At 45.1% G+C, this 20574-nt stretch overlaps 1 protein-coding gene across 1 annotated transcript; it reads right to left on the bottom strand.

Annotated features, from left to right (window-relative positions):
- Positions 1-306: 306 nt before the first annotated feature.
- On the bottom strand, positions 307-20326 carry LOC135917564 (uncharacterized). The gene is made up of 6 exons (XM_065451122.2): positions 19913-20326; positions 15694-15773; positions 14314-14424; positions 11319-11426; positions 3577-3700; positions 307-430 (listed from the first exon to the last, which is right to left on the bottom strand). Exons 1-5 carry the CDS (start codon positions 20011-20013, stop codon positions 3594-3596), a joined length of 507 nt encoding a protein of 168 aa, XP_065307194.1. The 5' UTR covers positions 20014-20326; the 3' UTR covers positions 307-430; positions 3577-3593.
- Between the last annotated feature and the right edge of the window lie 248 nt (positions 20327-20574).

The following is a 20574-nucleotide window of genomic DNA, read 5'->3' as shown; positions in this document are numbered from 1 at the left end:
GATGTGCGATCACTCGAGCGCTGCCGACGAGCTGTGGCGGACTTTATACTCCTCGCAGCAATATTTTCTTCCGTTTTATGTGCCTGCAAAAAAGTGCTCTTCGAGGCGCCACTGATTTCTTGACTTTCTGCATAAAATTAAAAGTAAAAATAAATTCACATTTATTTTATCCGTCGTGGCAGTTTTCAAGGATTGACGAAGCACCAGCGGCACAAATAAAGCGGTTAAATTTTATTTCTACAAAGCAACTATCTGCCAAGCAGAAATTTGAGAGTTTGCGAGAACTTACAGCGATGTTGAGAGATGGAAGAATCGCAAATAAATTTTATTGAGCATACAGATAATACAGAGCGTAAGAGAAACTTGACTTGTAACGGAAATTCTTCGCTTGCTTCTTTCTTGAAGATGGCACGAAGGCAAGCGAGACGACCTGGGCGGAAGAACAAAACACATGTTTTTTACGTAGCACTCAGTTATTTACGAGTTCAAATATGAGCACATTTTGAAATCCCGTTTTTCCTTTCCTTCTTTCTTTCTTTCTTTCTTTCTTTCTTCCTTCATTTCTTTCATTCTTTCTTTCTTTCTTTCTTTCAGGTTCTATTGTTTCTTACACAGAAAGACGATGTAGAAATCAGGTTGCTCCTTTGAACATTCGACACGCGAGTACATCTACATTTGTTATATGCGATAGAATATGCATACAACTAAATTCTGCACATATCTTGAGAGATACATTTAGACAAGCACACTGTACAAAAGAAATCTCAGTGCCCTTCCACTCTGTGAAGAAGGATGACCAGCGAAGCTATGTATGTGGGTGCCTTAATAGGGAACTGTACCTCCACTGCGGGTCGGCCCGGCGTTGCACTATCTTCGGTATCGGCCCACGTATGGGGAGCGCTTAACGCCTGCGTCACCTCCGCTGCGGGTCAAGCCGGCATTGCCCTATCTTCGGTATCGGTCCACGTATGGGGAGTGCTTAACGCCTGCTTTGCCTCCACCGCGGGTCAGCCCGGCATTGCACTAACTTCGGGATCGACCCACGTATGGGGAGTGCTTAACGCCTGCTTAACCTCCGTCGCGGGTCGGCCCGGTATTGCACTATCTTCTGCATCGGCCAGTGCTTAACGCCTGCTTCACCTCCGCCGCGGGTCGGTTCGGCATTGCACTACCGTCGGGAACGGCCCACGTATGATGAATGCTTAACGCCTGCTTCACCTCCGCCGCCGGTTGGCCCGGCCTTGCACTATCTTCGGGATCGGCCACGTATGGGGACTGCTTAACGCCTGCTTCGCCTCCGCCGTGGGTCGGCCCAGCCTTGCACTATCTTCGGAATCGGCCGACGTATAGGGACTGCTTAACGCCTGCTTCACCTACGCCGCGGGTCGGTTCGGCATTGCACTACCGTCGGGAACGGCCAACGTATGATGAATGCTTAACGCCTGCTTCACCTCTGCCGCGGGTCGGGTCGGCCTTGCACTTCTTCGGCATCGGCCAACGTATGGGAGCTGCTTAACGCCTGCTGCACCTAGGCCGCGGGTCGGCCCGGCATTGCACTATCTTCGGGATCGGCCAACGTATGGGGAGTGCTTAACGCCTGCTTCACCTACGCCACGGATCGGCCCAGCCTTGCACTAACTTCGGAATCGGCCAACGTATAGGGACTGCTTAACGCCTGTTTCACCTGCGCCGCGGGTTGGCCCGGCATTGCGTTGTCTTCGGGATCGGCCACGTATGGTGAGTGCTTAACGCCTGCTTCAGCTCCGCCGCGGGTCAGGCAGGTGTTGCACTATCTTCGAGATCGGCCCACGTATGGGGAGTTTTTTGCTTACAACGACACGAAAATTTCCTTGGACGGTAGAGGTATACAGCTTCGCTGTAAAAACGCACCGGCATGAAACCCTGGGGTATAGAAATAAATGGTTTAGACGACATGCTAAAGAGTGCTTTTAATTCTTACCTAAATGCCTCTGCAACAGGGTATAAGCAGTGGTGATGGGTAAATTCGTCACGTTACCGCTGTACAGCGTGATTAATAATCATTCAGCTAACAGAGTCAACTAATGCTTCAAGCTAGTGTACCTTCAACACCCAGTTTCTTTGAGGTGTCTATCCCAATGGTTAGTGTGTGAAAAAGCTCTTGTACCGAATTTAAGTGCATGGCACGAAGTCAAGAAACGGAACGGAACCCTATCCATTGTGGCGCCTTGCTTTGCCAAGTCGATTTATTCATTTGTTTGTTTAGTTAGTTAGTTAGTTAGTTAGTTAGTTAGTTAGTTAGTTAGTTAGTTAGTTAGTTAGTTAGTTAGTTAGTTAGTTAGTTAGTTAGTTAGTTAGTTAGTTAGTTAGTTAGTTAGTTAGTTAGTTAGTTAGTTAGTTATGTTAAGAAAGTGCCAATAGGGCGCGTTCGGCAAGCCCAAAATACATACTAATTATGGCAAGTTGAGCCTCCAGTTTTCACCTATCGCATCCTGGAATACATTACCATTATATGTAAAAACACTTAAAATTCCCGATTTCAAGAAAGAACGAAAAGTATGAAACTTGCCAAGGTTGACGACGGGGCGTGTTGGTATAGCATATTAGAGGTTGGATTGCGCAACATTTTGACAAGACACACAGAAGAGAAAGCGCTCTGTGGTGTGTGTTTCTCTTCTGTGTGTCTCGTCAAAATGTTGCGCAATCTAACCTCTAATAAACTAAAAGTATACATTTTATCGAATACTGATGGCTAGTTCATACTCACAACCATTCTTTCAGGGTGTCTTCATTTCATTAGCATTGTCATACCATAGGGTTTCTGTTTGATGTCCTTGTCATGCATATATATTCAAGTTCGCTAATTATGCAGCGTGCGCCATGTCATTTACGCTGTTAATTTATTAGTAGTCAACGAGATTATGTTAGAGTGATTTTTATATGACCTATTTATGCACATTTAATTCTTCAATTATGCTATTCATTCAAAAAGCAGTACTTCTTCCTTGTTAACGATTTACTGAAACTGCTGTAATTTCTGTTTTATTACGCTTACGTTGTAAAGGAGGTCCCATTGCAGTCTTTGACTTCGGGAGCTCCTTCTGTATAATAACATCTTGTAATCTTTCTAATCATCGCAATAAAACCGATTCTAGTTCTGATTCGTATTTTTTATAAATAACTATGCTCTCAGAGGCGATACGTCGGCACGGCTGTTTCCACTTTTCATTTCGTTTGCGCTTCATAATTGGCTTATCCAAAGTATTTCATCAGCTACACCAGGGATCGAGCGCTGAGCTCACCTAAACAGAATCAGGTGACAGAAGCCTCGCAATATAGGATCCCAAATCTAGATATCAATTCTAAGCTCTGATGGGCGTTGGAAGCGTAATTTATTTTCGAGCAATTTCAACACCAGGCTGTTCGTTCTTTGTGAAAGCGACTGTAATCGTGGCATATTACGTGGCATGTCCTTCCTAATACATCTGCATTCAGTCACGAAGAAGTTTAAGGCGAAAAGCACCGTGAACCGCTGATTCATTTTGTATGAATGAATATATTAGCATAGTCGTGGTCATTGCTTCACGTCGACCTTACGTTTTTTATCTTGATATTCAGTTCCACCTGCAGCTGCAGTCCTCGCCGACGCAAAGTCCCCTCACTCCTTCCTTTCCCTTGTGGTCCCTAAGGCACAAGGCCTCACAGGTCGAAGCTATGCAGTCTGCGAGGAGAGAGCATTATGAATGTACAGCAATATTTATTCAAACTCGAATAACTTCCACAGAGATCTGCATTCAGTTATTGTTTACACTCTAACAATTTTGTCGCTTGAGTGCGCGGCTTTCTTGTCTGTGTAGCGACACAGTTTTTCTTAGTAGTGACGAACGACTCTTTTAGAGCGAAGCTCTTAGGTGCCCGTTCCTGCGGCGAGTGTCGGCGTCGGTCTCGGCGTAACCGAACGAATGAGCACAACAGCGAAGAATGATTCAGCAAACGCCGGGCGGCAGATGAAACAAAAAAACGTGAGCCGTGAACAGCTGACACCGTCACGGCACCGCGGCACCGCGGCACCGTAAGTGACGTACGCGCGTGGAACTGGTTTCACGTGGACCCGCCCGACCATTCGATGCGTACTCGTATCTGGTCCCAGCCGGACCGCTAGTTTCACAAAATCGACTGCTCGTGTCAGCTCTCACTCGCGCTTGTTTGGTTTGTTTGATTTGCTCTCGTTCGTGCTGGCTTCAGTTGTCATGGTTTGCGATTGTTTGGTAGTCTGATTGTATGCGTGACACGAATCGCGTAGTACTTTCTGGAAGTCGAGGACACCATCGATTAGACAGGAACCTTCGACAAGTCATGTGTAATAGCCGACGCACTTGACCCGCAGATCAGGTTTTCGGTGATTGCCGACTGTTCTACATGGTCTCTCTGAAATTATTTGCCTCAATCTGTCGCGAAATGAAAACATGTAAAGAGCTTTGCTCAAATTTTTCATTAGGGAGTATCGAAATCCTCGGTAAAATTTTTTCACCATGATAACAGAACAATAGGCGAAAAAATTTTAGCGACATCGAAGTTACGTAAGTTCCTTCGAAAATGGCTTTCTAGAACGTTTTTGAAACTCCATTGTTAAGTACTCCAAGTAAGCGGCTCTAAATATTTGTACAGTGCGTGGACGCTGTGACCATGACGAAGAAACAGTTGCCTTCATGTCAGTCGAATTCCCATAGTGATTGTGCTTCACGGAGCGCGGTGTTGCTAACAAACGCCACATTGTGCTCACACAGTGCAAGTTTTTTCATTGCTATTTTTTTATGTTTAAGAGAAGCGAATTCAATAAGCTCTATCCCTGCAGGTTCTGGAGATTTACTACGTACCGGCGATTGGTGGACGTTGCCAACCGCAGCAGTAAGTCATTTACCAAAGCTAACATTTTTAGAACGCAGCAGGTGCATAATGAGACAAATCGACTGTAGAAAGGCGTGTCATATCGGAGCGGCTGCTCCCCTTCATTGTAATCTAAACACACCACTTCTGTTTCTCAAGGCGCTCGGACGAACCAATACAGCGCGAAGCTCTCAGCTGGGTCATGGGACTGAAGCGCAGTCTTCGACCTACATGAGCGATGCGCAACTGTCATCGCCATGCTAATAACATACGTTCAAGTGTTTGTCGAAGAATTTTGTTCTTTCACGAACGCTGAAAACTACAAAAAAATGCAGAAATTATGTAGTCCAGTGGCTTAATAGCCGTCCTGAAAAAATGAGGTTACGCGCGTTGTTTTGTTTTTAATTGTCCTGGATTTGTGGCCTCACAATCTAAAGGTAAAAGAAAAATTACAACTTGTCTCATCCTTTTACTCTTTCTATTCCTCACCGGCACGGACATTAGAGAAACGTAAAACACTGCGTCAGATGATTTACGCCACTTTAGCTTATGTCGTAACGTTTCAAGACACGTGATTTAAAATTGACCTTACGCTTTTAGCGAAAACTTTAGTCTCCTTGAAGCAAGGTTTGGCGGAACTTTAGCGACTTCATTTTGTCTCTGTGTAGGGAAACGCCTCAAAAAGATATGGCACTTGGAATTGATATCACGTAACATCTTCATTCCGGTTATGAAGGCAGATGCGTGTGGAATCACGTAGAAGTGGTTTGTCGTGTCTTTGCCATCACCTTACGAAAAGCTTAAAAATAACGTAAGATATAGGTCATATTGTTACAGGAAAGAAAAAAACACCTACGCAGTGCGTTTGGAAACCGCGAAATGACAGAAAAATTTAGTATTTAGCCCTAACACGCCAGCCTCCCATATGGTACACCCTCTTCTGTATGTTAATTGCAAGAAAAGTATTTCTTGCAGCAAAACAAAAGTGAGATTTCAATTATTTTTTCCTTAAACATGGTGATTGATGCTGCATTAAACATTTGACTGCACAGTTTGAACAAAATATTTTTTTCCTTACTTTGTCACATACCCATCGGTAATAAGACCCAACGTAAAGTAATAATATTGTCTTTGATTTGTTCAGGTTCTCAGGATATACGTCGCTACAAATTTTGAAGGTTAATGAAGCATCTATTTGTTAGATGCTCTGTTAATTCTAAAGTAACTGAACATCTAATGTTACACTTCTTATTGGCGACAGCTCATTACAAACGGATTTAGTTTGAAACATGTTGGGCGCAGAAGAGGCACCACAAAGAATAATGTCTGCCTTCTCTGTGGTCTGCTTCGCTTCTTACGTGTTCGTTATTGAATGTCACCAAATAGACCGATGCGCCGTGGGGTGCCGGCTTTAGTTTTGATGTTAATTTACGTCGGCGGCTGTGCATGTATGTATGCGCGGTACCTCTCTCTCTCTGTTTCCTCCTTGTCTTTCTATCTACCCTTCCTCTAGTATGGGGTAACGAACCATATTTTTATTCTGATTGACCTCCCCACCTTTTCCCCCTTTTCAGTCTGTCTATTCGTGCTTCTCCTTGCACCGCGGTGCACCAGTCCAAAAAGATGTCTTGTCCCTAATCCTATTATCGCGTGCACTGTCATATGCAGCTGTCGAAATTAATTAACACGTTATTGCAGGATGCCATAAATGACAACTGAACGCTTTCCACACCCTATCTCATAGCTCGCCTGCATATATCGTTTCATTGGTAAAACAGGTCAGAATAAACCACTGAGACCTCAAACCTGCGTGAAAAGAAAACGGAAGGATTTATTCCGAACAAAAAAGTAAAGATCGTCCTGTAGAACCGCATTTTAGTCAGCCGCTGAAGCCTTGTGTGGAAAAAAAGGTGGAAGGAAAAGTAAAAGGAAATACAGGAAATGTAAAGGTGTCGTTGACTGTGGCGCCAAGAGCCTGTTGATGTGCACCCGAAAGTTGTACTTAGTTGCAGATCCATAACGCTGTTACGTACAAAATTCCGCACGGCTCTTTTTGTCCACCAAGCAGAGCGTCTTGTTGTTCGGTTTTGTTCTGTTTTTAGCCGGCGGCTGCACGTGATTACTTCGGAAAATGGCCGAATTTCCCAATCATGCCATAATATCTTCGCCGAAGTTCATTCGCTTCGTGACAGGGGCACATAAACCATCGCCATTTTCACAGGAACCTCATGTGCAAAACCAAAGAAGCTAATCCTATAAACTTCTCCTTAAGAACGTTTCCTCGTGAAGACACCTAACATCCACCTGATCACACCCGTCCAAAACCTTGGCGTTAATTATTGAACATAAGCGATTTCCCGTCTTTTTCTTCACTTACGTTGGTCACGCGTTATTGCTTTTTCTCTACTTCCGCCAGCTTAAGGTAAACTGGTTACAATAAATAATTATGGCGCTTTATGCAGAAAAAAATTCCGAGGACACTTAAGCTTCACCTTTAAGAGTGGAACGCGATAGCTATCAAAGATCCGGGACAGCTTCTCACGTTTGGCGGCTACTGGAGCGTATGTAACCGTAATGTTTCAGGGAAACGCTCAAGGCGAACGCTATGCACGAAGGCGGGCTTCCTGGTCGAAGCGCGGCTTCGTGAAGGGGCCGCGATGGATGGATGGATGGATGGATGGATGGATGGATGGATGGATGGATGGATGGATGGATGGATGGATGGATGGATGGATGGATGGATGGATGGATGGATGGATGGGTGGGTGGATGGATGGGTGGATGGATGGATGGATGGATGGATGGATGGATGGATGGATGGATGGATGGATGGATGGATGGATGGATGGATGGATGGATGGATGGATGGATGGATGGATGGATGGATGGATGGATGGATGGATGGATGGATGTTATGAGCATCCCTTTTGGAAAGGGGTGGTGCGTTGCACCACCAAGCTCTTGATGTTATACTGCCCAATGTCCTCCCTAGGTTAAAAAGAAAAGAAAAAGAAAAAAAAACATGGTGAACTCCCACAACCAAATTTCCTGACCCCCTATTGTGAACTTTCTTTTGTGCGTCTCCGTTTTTTGTCGTTTCCCTACTTCCACCAGTCCTCCAATCTCCTCTTACTAATCTCTATTGCGGACATGTTTACTTTACCCCTGCTTTCGCTGAACCCAAGGCCTTCAAGGAGGCCAGTGGTGCCTAAATCGACCGTTGGGCAGATGTCTTCTTATTCTAATAAAACATGCTCCATAGTTTCCCTAGCTTTACCGCAGCAAGCACATGCTTCTTCCGCCTTCTTATATTTCGCTTTATAGGTGCGTGTTCTAAGATATCCTGACCTCGCTTCGAAAAGTAATGAGCTTCCCTTTGAGTAATCTTAAATTGTTTCTTTCCTGATTTCGTTTTTTCCTCTTAAGTAGTTACTCATGGCAGGTTTCTTTTCCATTGCCGCCACTCATGAGAGTATTTCAGCCTCTCTGACTTTCCGCTTGACTTTCTTTGTTGTTGTATTGCTCACCCTACGGGCCGCATACTTGCTGGTAAGCTTCCTAGTTCTTTTTCTCCACTGTGAATGAATGCTTTTCCTGTACAGATATATCAGCATTCTCCCAGCCCATTTACTTTCTTCCATATTCCTCAGTCATTCTTCATAATCAATATTACTGCGATCTTCTCTCACTTCCAAAGTAGCCCAGCCCATATCATCCTGCACAGCTTCATTTGGAGTCTTTTCGCGAGCGCCCAGTGCGAGGTGTCCCACTGACCTTTGGTTTTCATAGAGTCCTGCTTGTACCCTTGATTTCAAGCAAACAACCGCATTTCCAAAAGTAAGCCCTGGAACCATTACACCTTTCCACATACCTCGGAGCACCTCGTACCTATTGTATCCCTATAGCGCTCTGTGCTTCATTGTGGCTGCAACTCTCTTCCCCTTTACTGTTATTGTTTTATCCTCTGTTTCTATATAATCATTGCCTTCGTTTATCCATATACCAAGGTATTTATATTCTCTTACCCGAGGTATTTCATGGCCCTGTATTTCCACTGTCTGTTCACTGTTTTCATTGAATACCATAATACCTTATTTTCTCACACCAAATTTCAAACCTAAATTCTCGCCTTGCTCTCCAAAGATATTAGCCAGACGTTGCGAATCCCTTTGCTTGTTAGCTATCAACACAATGTCGTCCTCATAAAATAAACCAGGAAGCTGCTGCTCTACTACTGTACCCGGCTGTTTGTATGAGAGATTAAACCCGACATTGCTTCCTTCTAGCGCCCTCTCCATCCTCACCATGCGTTCTGTTTTGTAATCTTGTGCTGGTTTGAACCGCACATCCGCACTCCAGATGCCTCTCCTAGAGAAAGCGAAATGGACCCATCGTCTGGCCGGATGGAGAGTGGAGACGGCACCACCTCGGCACCACCTCGATGGAAGCAACCTTTGCCCTCGGAGATTGACGAAGAGCAGGGCGTCGCTCCTGTTGTGTTTAGATTTTGGAGGTGGGCTGGAGCTTCGACGACGAAAGGGCACGGACCGTGTGAGCGTGTGTGTGCGTGTGTGTGAGAGAGAAGAGACGCTTTTTTAGAGACCAAAGAGAGCGGACGTTGCGCCCTACGCTGCGATGTTTTCCTTTGTTCAACTGTACTGCATAACCAGAATACAAGTTTTCTTTAACTTTTTCCTTCAAACTGAGTTCTGTGTTATCAATCTTTCACATCATGTACATCATAAACAGCAGTGGGAATAAAGGGCACCCCGGCCTCAGTCCCTTGTTGATATCAACTACTTTCTCCTCGCTCCTCATCTCTTCCAATCCAACGGAAACGGTATTTTAGGTAAATCTCTCTCAAAAGCTGTAGACGCAATGCGGCGGAGGCGAGCGCCATCTGGAAGTCTTTCAAGGAAGCGGCCGCCCTGCTCCGTAAACCTCGGATATTTACGCGCCGGCGTATGCAAATGGCGGACGCCGTCTCCGGTCTGTCCTTTGTGAAACACTGGAAAAATGCTTTGTTTGACTTTTCGCATAACAGAATTATGTTTTCTCGTATATTAAAATCACAGTCTGAGAGCTATCATGTCTGTATGCAGTGTGTGTGTCGTAGTTCATGATTTTTCCACGTATTTTAGCTTGAGAAATTCAATTGCTTCATTGAATTTCTTGCGTCATATGAACGGCCTGGGCACAATGGGCCTGGGTATGTGTAGTTCGAAACTGGTTGCCGATTCGAGGTTTGACGCCAGATGCCTGATTTTCTGCGACACGAGCTCCTTAACGTTATGGCCGATGTTGAGGCTGTTGACGGCAAGCCTTCAGTATGGAATCGCAATAGCAAAGGATGGCGCACAGGAACTGAAGGCACAGTTGTGTTGACTAAAGTTTTACAAGTTGATGCATCTATCCTGCTGGTCACGCTAAATCATATGCGTTGTCTAAGGTAGACGATACATCCTTGGACGATAACGCTCGATGTGAGCATAGATCTTGTGAGTAGGAGAAGGCCTGTGGGAAGAGAAGTCAAACCGAAGAAATCTGCTGCATTTCACGCATTACTAAACCTGAAGTCTGCGACTGATGCTCCAATACGACATCTTGATGTCATAAGCTAGGCACCTTTGCGGCAGTCACGCGGAATGCATATTTGCACGTTGGTTCGTAGCGCACCGGAAAAGGTCGCCTAGCAGAAGGAAAGAAGAACGAAGCGCCTTCACTCTGGTGGCCTATGTCTACTATATCCAGCGACCGCTCGTTCGTATGTTTTTACTATGAGTAAAGTGAACTCATGTTTAACGAATCAGACGGAAAACTTTGTTAGTCTTGGAGGCAACTATAACCTAACTTCATCATTTATGTTTAGTACATTTATTTTTGTTCAACACGACGAGTGACGACGGCGTTAAATGTGAAATTAATATTTCAACAGTACTACTAACGCTTTATTTGCGTTACCAATTAGGTAAGTGAATGCGCGCAGTTAGAACGTTTATGATCCAACAAAAAAAAAAGAAGCTGACGAAGATTAAAATATAGAGCAAATATACATAGCAAATTTTGCTATGTATGACTGGCTTGGAAAGTACGCACGCGAGCAGTGTATATGTAGAGCTTTCCGGAGCACGTGGCACACTACAGCATCAAAGCAATAGGGTTTAAAAAGAAAACATTATGTCAGCTGTCGCAGCGGCCTCAGCTGCACTCACTGGTTGCCTAAACGCAAAGAGATACTAAGCCTCGCCATACACTGATTCATTCTATACTTCAGACGACGAGTAAGTCAATCTTCTGTTTGAAACACTTCCATAATAAATTATATCAAAGAGATGCGCCTAAATATATAGTATCAATTTCACGAACACATAACCTACTCATACTTCTCTTAGGTGACACTAAAACCCGACTTGAATCTTTCTGTGCAGAACGCGACATGGTCCAGCACTTACGGTTGTCCCACTTGCAGAAGCACTCGTGTCTGATGCAGTTCGCCTTCAGGTTCAGCTTTCCACGCTTGGTCCTCAGACAGCTTTGGTAGCATGGCATCTGTCTGCACGCTGGGAATGTGCAAGAATGCAGTAAATAAAGGCCCTTCATATGCGACCAATTTTCCCACATACAGAGCATGAAACTTCTTAAGTGGTCAAGCTTTTGTTTGAAGTGCCCTATGTCACGTTGAACTCAAGATGCTGATGAAAAACAAAAAAGGGGCATTCCAACTGGTCTCTGGGCCTCTCGGTATTACGGGCAACGAAGGAGACAGAGCACTCAGTGGCAAGAGCGCAGCATCTTGATGCGAAAGCTCGAATAAGTTTATTGTTACTAATGGATGCTGAAACAGCAATTTCGTGCGGCCCATTACTTCAGGGAAAGTGACAGGCAACGTTTCTTTCACGGAATGGATTCTCATCGTAAGTACCTCTTGCATAACCTGCTTGCACGTAGCACCGACACATTTAGGCCTACATAAATTTGACGAGCCGCACCATACCTCCATCATCCTCAGCTTGCTCTTTTGATTACGACGATGATGACATCCAGCATCTGTCTTGAAGAGCCCTGAATATTCAACACACGTGCGTCTAGAGCCAGAATAATAGCGCCATTGTTTAGGCTGCTATTTTATCGCTAGCCTAGCTGCCCGGCCCGCGACCATCGAAGAGAACACAACGGAGAAGGTACACCATCTTGTAACATTTCTTCCAGGAGACCGGCATACTTTATGTATTAGATGCCGTAGCGAAGTGTGTGAAACATTTTATTTCTATAGTTCATGAAAGTCTACTGTGATAAACTCGCAGGACTCGGTAATGTTGCCATTAGCGCAGCCTGTTTTTTAACTTTTGTGCTTGTGTGCATGAATTATCATTAGGGTCTGTGAATAGCAGCATCTCGGACCTAATCGGGAGCTCTGGTGCCTTTTAAACTGTCTCAACGACGATTACTCTCATCTCATGCAACCACATATCTATTTTATCCCTATGTATACCTCTTTCAATATAGCTACCTCTCTTCATACTTGGTTTACTGTGTATGTGATGTTTATTTTTATATCATCCTTCTTTTCCTGCATGCCAAGTGAAAATGACTCACCAGTGTTAGGCGATCTCTTTTCTTTACTGCAATTTTTTTTTGCTCTCGTTTCTTCATTGTTATACGGGCCTCTGCTGATAACTAAATATCAGATTCAGACGCGCTTAATAAATTTTGTGCAACCTGTAGCTTGCAGGTACTTAGTGGTTTATCTAAATTCTCGCAGCTCCCGTAGAGAAAAAAAGGTCTAGTTAACAGTGGCCGACAACGAAGAAAGAAAATGTTTTCTTGGACGCCCTAGTCTACCATGTGGTTTGTTGGTTAGACTGCACTACCATCGAGATCAACCTGCACTACCATCGGATGTTAGTGAAGCGACCCTCCACCCAGTGCAAGTGCGTCAGTGCGGTGCATTTACTAGATCTTCAGTGATTGTCAAGGTAGTTCAAAAATTATTGTCCGCTACCCTGCAAGACTAGCTTCTGAAATGCCACCTTGAAAATTGACATTGTTTCGAGTCCAATATGGGTCATCATGGTGAATTATTTAGTTCCATGAGAAACATCACTTGTGGAATAATGCTTAAGGACCAGCACGCTCGACTAAGTACGCTTCATGCGTGTTCTTATCATGGCAAAAAAGGTCATAGGAAGACAGATGCTTGAATGGCTAACAATGGGCAAAAAAGTTAGCTTCTACACGTTAGCTCCGAGATTGAGGCTCCCCTGTTTTTGTCCACTGTTAGGTAATTCTGCACCGTATTTTCATCTTTTCTTGCGGATCGCACGTAAACTATGGAAACGACGGTGGTGTACCGTGACGGCAACGCGACAGTCGTTTCTACAAAACTCGTCAGCCGGGTTGCGCGAAAGATTTACGTCCATCTTACCTTGCTTTCTTAAAAAAAAAAGGACGTTGGTCACACGCCTCGTTACTGCACCCTACATGTCGTATCTCCTCAATGATCAGCGCACCACTTTTGGCAAGCACCGGACGCGACAAAGACATTCAAGTGGCGTCTGGTTTCTTCCTTACTTTACTGGCAACTCAACTGAGCAAGCTGGCAGTCACCTAGCAAGCCGGCGCACTACACGAATGGAGGCGAACGCCGAAGGTGCTCGTGCCACGCCGTAATAAAAAAAAACTAGGCCTATAAAACCTCGCGCGGGGAGCGGACGGCTTGGTGAGATCATTAAAATGAGGGCGAGGGAATTCGCCCAATCGCGCGAGCAAAAGCTAAATGCTGATTGTTTAATGGGGTTTAACGCCCCGAAGCAACACTGGGGCTAAAAGAGAGATGCCGTAAAGGAAGGCGACGGATTAATTTTGATCATCCATGGTTGTCGTAGTTTAACGTGTACTCGAAGCACGGGTACGACCTTGTGCTCAGCAGCAGGACGGCAAAGTCACTACGTCCCCGCTGTGGGTGTACCAGCCCTTTGCCGTCATCTCACTTTTCGTACTTTCGGCCGCGTAACAGCTTGTATTTGTAGCTTGTAACATAATTATAAATGTGAATGAAGCCAGTATTTGAATGGATCGCCTCATGCGTGATTCGGAATGCCACAAGTAGCCACCACAATAACATAGCTGACGCTAATGCCGTGAACCTTATACAGTATTATGCGCTTGAAATAGAACGTTTTTTTTTTTTGTCGCAGCTAAAATTCTGCGGCATTTGACAAGGGACGCGTTCATTGTGCAAGTCACTGTCATCCAAGGTCGGTCGTATCCCTGAAGCGTTTTATGTTCCGTAGCATTGTGGCGTATACAAATTGCGATTAGTTGCTTAACAGGCGCAGTGAGTCTCAGAAATCTACCCTCTCCAGCGTGCTCACTAATAGTAAGCAAGCCACGTCAGAAAGAGGAAAGCCGGTGACTTTGCCATGAGGCATGGGTACTTTTTCTTACGTTCTCGGTACTCGCAGTTGCAGCCGTCACCGTCGCAACGCCCGGTCACGTCGAGCTTTGTGGCGCCGTAGTGCTCCTCGCAGATCTGCTGGCATCGCTCCAGGCTGCAGTCTGCATACGCACATGACGAGATCGAAAGCTGTGCGTTGTGTGCGACAAACAGAAACTACCATAAGAAGATTGCGTTCTACTTCTTTTAAAGCTATGTGTCATGGGCACAGTGTGCAATAGATCATTGTTCAGGCTGGATACCATGACAGCAGGGCTTGTACTGTAGTGGTGAGCTTTTTTACACCTGCCGCTAAGCATCGTGCCCATAAATGCACGTTTACTTCTGATAAGAATGCCTTCCGGCTCCGCATACAACTGTCTGGGCCACGCGTGTCTATATCAGACAGCCTTTTTTTTTTCGGCAGAAGCGCAAGGCAGACAGTAACATAACGCCGGTATAGTGTGTGTTTTTAAGTTGTGCGTGTTTCTGTCTATCTTGCGTGAGAGCCCAAAGAATTTTCAACCAGCCAGACCACCAACTCGTGCTAAGCAAAGCTCCTTTGTTACCGGTCCTCATCCGAGGACATGAAATGCTTTCCCTGTAGGCCAATGACCCTTCTTTATGCATACATGACTCTTTGCATAGGACAACCTTGGGACCCTAGTCTCTAGCGACGTTTAACAAGAAGACTACTATTGCGCTGCGGTGTTCCGGTCCATAGTCCCATCATTTAACGCCTAGTGAACGCATCCTTGCGTGTGCACCCCTCGCGTATTCCCTCTCTGTAATTTTATTACCTAACTTTTCTTTTCCCTTAGTTTCCCAAAGCACCGCCTACGAGTGTAGTGTAGCAAGAACAGCGTAATGCTATGTCTTCCCTATTCCCTCCGTTGACCTCCCCCCCCCCCTCAACCGCAATTTCATTTCTGATTTTTCTGCAGCTTGCCTTACCTTTGTCACCTACCCAGGGACTCTACGCAACCCATTTGCTCTCTCATGAGAGTCGGTGTGAGATAAGCTTAAAAATATTTGCGCGTTTCAGCACCTAAACCGATGGGGATTTTGGTGAAGCTTCGTGGAACAAAAAACTCAAGCTGCTCAGAGCTCATAGAAAAGTCTCGTGCAGCTACGTACAAATTATTTTTCGCTTGTGCCACTAGTGAATTGCTCGTTTGTTCCGAATACTGGGAAATGAGCATAGCAACTGGTGTTGAGGACAAACATATTTGTCATGACAATAAGAAAATTTGGCTTCGCGATGAATTTCATATATATTGAATTCAATACAGCTAGCCCTTTCCTGTATCTTACGAAATAATTATATTCCTGAAATGTTATGCTTACACGACAATCAAAATACGCTGGGCATATGATAAATCTTTGCTTACCGGACACAGACGTCATGTGCCATGTTCTTGTTATTGGGGGCATTTTGACTTGTTGTTGTTGCTGGTGTTGGCCACCTCCGCTGCAGTGCATGTAAAGAAAAATACCGATACCTCTCAGTGACCAAGATGAAGAAGGCGTTATAATTTTGCTTTCTCTCGTCTTAATCGTATTTGAGCCATTGTTGAGATAACTGCAAACTACAAACAAAATTAAAATAACTCTTTTTTTTTTGGGGGGGGGGGGGGGGAACGGTTGCCGTACAGTAAGGTGTTTGATGATTTATGTGCGTAGTAGTATGTGTTGCCGTGTAACCAACGTGTTGACGTGTAGACCTCAAAAGCCCATAAAGCTGCAAATGTGCTTCAAAGGTAAGCTTCGGCAGATATCTGCCTGGTTAGGAACAAATTGAATGAAGAACAAAGAAACTGGAACGAAAATTTATGTTACTTTTAACAGCCCGACATACCAGAGCCCTAGCGGCTACTTCTTCAGGGGTGAGTGGCGTGAGGCGTAGAAGGGCGCTCCATGAGCCTATAAACACATTTTTGAAAAATAACTCTTTAAACTTATGTGCAGCGGGAATTGGTAAGCCATTTGTCAGTGCACATTTTTCACTGCACAAAATGTTGTCCTAAATACAGTTATCGGAACATTCTTACTTATGAATTTGTTCACTTTTTTTACGTGGCAGTGGCCTATTAAAAATACTATAATGATCCTGTCTTTTTTACGCCTTTCTTTCTGCCCCGCTTTTCTTTCCGTCTTTACTTCCCCTTTCCATTCCCCTAGTGCAGGGTAGCAAACCGGAGGCTTTAACTCTGATTAACCTCCTTGCCTTTATCTCACTTGCACCTATCTCTCTCTCGCTTCCTCATGAACATTAAGCAGAGATGTACATCTGGTGAAATATGGAAAGCAATTTTTATAATCATACCCATGAAAGCACGTATATCTTTGTTTGTGGTGTCTAGGCAACCCATTACATTCACCTGATTACGAATAGGATCGGTCCAATAGAATTTCAGCTGCAACGCCAAACATTGCATCGAAGATCGTGAAAGGTGCAAATTTCACAAAAAGCCTCGAAATTGCCGGCAGAATCAAAGAAAACAATTCGACAATGTTTAGAGAATACGCTCAGTGCCTCATAAAAACTTCGTCATCGTCGCATTCAATGCTGTCACTTGGACTGGGTGGAAGTAGGAACAGTGATGACAACTATGTTTTCTATTTCATTTTCACATACATTTTCGCAACAGCAGGCACCTAACGTAGTTCTTCCGTGTGCTCATAGCTACATTTTCGTAGTTACAAATCTGTTCGAGGTCCTTTGATGGTGACGAGCGGCAAGTGGTTAATCTACCGTCATGCACAACATCCAGCTGTGCGTTGGTATCGCTGAAAATGACGATTATTGTGCTTTTGCATGCGTGGAGCTCCGACATAAACCTGAGACCAACTTTCCAAGGAGTAACCAAGTTACAAAAGTATACACGGGTGCTCGTTTTCAGCTCTTTCAGCTCCTCCCATGACTCCTGTGCAACCAAACGGTTTTGTCAAAAGGAGACCTCACTACGACATCGGATAATGACAGAATCTCCCTGCACAACAGCACAGTTATAAAACATGGCATACCCTTTTTCTTTCTTGCAACGGGACAGCAAACATCGAGCACAATCTGAGGTCGCGCCGAGCTACCTTGATAAAAGCAACGCTCTTCTCGATACCTAACGAAGACGGGCCTGCCGCATGCCTGCCTGAAACACTTGCGTTTCCAAAAGGGTCTACATAGTGTTGTAATCGGTCGTTCACCCCCACGACACCCCTCGGTCACGGCTCACACGATTATGGTGAAAGGGCCGACGGCCTCGTCAAAATGGTTCTCGCCACGGATGAATTACGACCAGCATGGGATTACCTCGTTCATGAGAGATTTCAGCAATTAGCAGTGATACGGCTGTCGCCGGTCAGCAGCCCAAACTGGCATGTCCAAGCCAGAGACGCGCTCAGTGCGATGATCCGGCCACCACCTGTCAGAGTACGATCGGCGTCGGCGGAAAGGGCAACCTTCCTCCGGATTGGTGGGACCTGATGTCAACGGCCTCCTGACACCGGATTGGTGAGACCTGATGTCAGTGGCCTCCTGACACCGGATTGGTGGGACCTGATGTCATCGGCCCCCTGGCACGGGATTGGGGGAAGTGACTATAACAATGATCACGCAAGGCATAAGAGGAGCTATGGACGACGGGTGCGATCGGCGACTGTAACTTCATCAACTTTTCCGTATTTCCTTGCATTTTTTTTCCACTTATGTAAATATATACGTGTTTGTCCAACATCCTGAATATTGGACCCAGCCTCACGTTCACTTGCCCTCCATAAGGATAGAGGATCCCACGTTTTCGAACCCCAAGTCGCAAGAATAGCAAGCAAAAAAGCTTGACGTCTTCCTGTTGCATTCCTGAGCGACACCTATTTGCTTTGAGTGTGATGACATACCCCAGCGACATTGCGAAAGACCCCCAGGTATAGCAGCTGCCGGCTTCGAACACCAGGCTAAACCTTCCTGCGGTTGTAGCGCACAAGCAGCATGGCGTGCATCAATTACATTATGAATTAATGTTAAACCAGGCATTTCAGGCGCGTGATTTCTGACTAACGACAAAAATCAAGTGCCTAGCAATAGATCCTTTTCTTGCCTCTCGGTGTCAGTTGCAATTAGGCAAACGTCTAATGCACATCAACGGAATAGATGTCAGCCCTGTATAATTCGATGTTTAGCATCCCATGGCTGCTGGTGATTGCAGTATTCTTCTGTAAAATTGTCGTTAACGCCACCGGGAATTTCGTAAATGAAGAGAAAACTGTTTCCCTGAATATTTTGTTTTTTCTTCATATACGACTTCGCCACTTGACGTCGTTCACTAACGCACTTCCTATGGAGAAAGATTTTAAAAAACTCGCCGCGATAGCTTAGTGGTTTTGCTGTAGCTCTGCTGTGCTCGAGGTTGCGGGTTCGAACCCGACCACGGCGGCCTCATTTCGATGGGGAAGAAATGCAAAATTGCTCCTGCAATAACATTTATGTGCGCATTAAAGGGGGAACTCTGATGGTCAAAACTGATCCGCAGTCTTCCACTAAAGCGTGCCTCATATTCAAAAGGTGCATTTGGCATGTAAATCCTGATAATTTATTTTACTTTTCAAATTTGGTGCAAAGCGGCGCCTCGCTACGAAAGCGTAGTTTTGTTGCTGTACTAATCGCTATGAGCTATTTTGTCTATTTTCGTAGTAGTATAGGACTCAAACCCTATAGCATAAAAAATTGGCATTCTTTGGGGTTTGGCTTGACACCAAAATATAATAATCGTGCCTGGATTTCTTTTCTTTATCAATCTCCGTTCACTGTTTTCCTGCCAAGAACACTATGTCCCGTTGACACCCGCAGGCCTTTTGCGACCTGAAAAGGCCAGGCGCATTGAAGAAAATCTAGAATTCTGGAGACTCCGGCATTCTTATTTTCTTATTTGTGCTATTTCAACATTAAACTTTAGCTACGTGTATGCGGGAAACCAGCCACTTATGGTCACCACACTTTATAAAATTTACCCCAAACTGAAATTACCTAAAAGTCCCTACAGCCTCCTCAGATGTTGCTACAACAGTACATATTATGAGTTTTAATATGGGACATTCAACCAAACCTATTTTCAGCGTTTTCGTCATTTTCCGTGAACGTTTAGCGTCATTTTTCTCTGATGTCTATCGCATTCAAAGCTTTATGCTACGTTTCCACGTTCTAAGCCGTGTTTCCTGTTGAGTATTGCAAAATATTCCTTGCTTTTGTCCATGAATGTATGAACCAATTCTCAAGATAACAAAATGCGAACACGGCCACGGTACATTCAAATTGGAGTTAAGGTGCAATGCTTCGAGGCGCTACTTTCTTCAATATAGGATAAACTTGAAGTAGGCGCGGTTTGTGCGAACCATGTGCCGTCTTGGAAACATGCTGAAGGCCTATTACGTGCAAAACATTAATCTGTGCGCCGCTCAGCTGCCAACACGAGGAAACCGAACGGATCACACAAAGCACGAACTGTATACGAACGGTAGACCTAACACGTGTTGCACACTGCTACGGGAACGCTAAAGCCACCTGATCGACTCGAACATGTGCATCCCACTCAGCCAAAATGGTGTTCGTCTACCTACCGGCCCTTCTTGCTTGGAAAGTAGCCGCCGGCCAAGGCTAGCGTAGCGCAGGACAGTGCGAGAAGGACGCGGATCAATCCTGCTCCCGTTGTCGGCTCCATGCTTGCCTGCGAGCGGTGGGCGGTTGCGAAGCGTTTGGAGTGTCTCGGTTGCGGGGCCCACCTGCAGCTATGCGAATATATACAGGAAATTTCGTGCACTCTCTCTCAGTGTGTTAGGTCGAGGCTCGCGAGAAGAGATGGTGCCTTTTGTTCGTGCTCGCGACTGGCGCAGGCACCACGATGAGTGACGAACACGACGGGAAAGAAAAGGAGAAGGGGAGGAGGAGAGCCAATGGTAAGTTAGAAATAGGTGCCTCTTTTCGCGGGAGCCTCGAACCAGCTTGCACACCTCGTACCGCAAGGCGAACTACGTGAAACGCTCGTGCAACTGGCAAAGTAGAAGAGCTAGCGTCAGTGTTATTTAACTTTCTAGTTTTTGCCGCTTTTCATTTTAGCTCTTCGGTTATTTTACATTACTTGTGTGCCTATCATTTCTCAATTCGCTTCTACTATACAGCACACTTCAGGCAAACTTTGTTGCTGCCTGTGCGCTCTGTTAAGTGATTTATGAGATCTCCTATGCGGAAATTTCAAGCACTCATCATATTTCCCTTCATCCAG

This window comes from Dermacentor albipictus, chromosome 5, assembly GCF_038994185.2.
Source record: "Dermacentor albipictus isolate Rhodes 1998 colony chromosome 5, USDA_Dalb.pri_finalv2, whole genome shotgun sequence".
In the NCBI taxonomy this organism is placed as follows: Eukaryota; Metazoa; Arthropoda; class Arachnida; order Ixodida; family Ixodidae; genus Dermacentor; species Dermacentor albipictus.
The sequence above is the reverse complement of the archived record's forward strand: the minus strand, read 5'-3'. Positions and strand labels throughout refer to the sequence as shown.

What these genes read in the sequence shown, in the direction of transcription:
- LOC135917564 (XM_065451122.2), bottom strand. Translation starts at nt 20,013, where the DNA reads ATGGAGCCGACAACGGGAGCAGGATTGATCCGCGTCCTTCTCGCACTG. An exon ending in CAACTGCGAGTACCGAGAAC is followed by an intron (nt 11,427 to 14,313) that starts GTAAGAAAAAGT and finishes GCACATTCCCAG; the next exon opens with CGTGCAGACAGATGCCATGC. An exon ending in CTTCTGCAAGTGGGACAACC is followed by an intron (nt 3,701 to 11,318) that starts GTAAGTGCTGGA and finishes CTCTCCTCGCAG; the next exon opens with ACTGCATAGCTTCGACCTGT.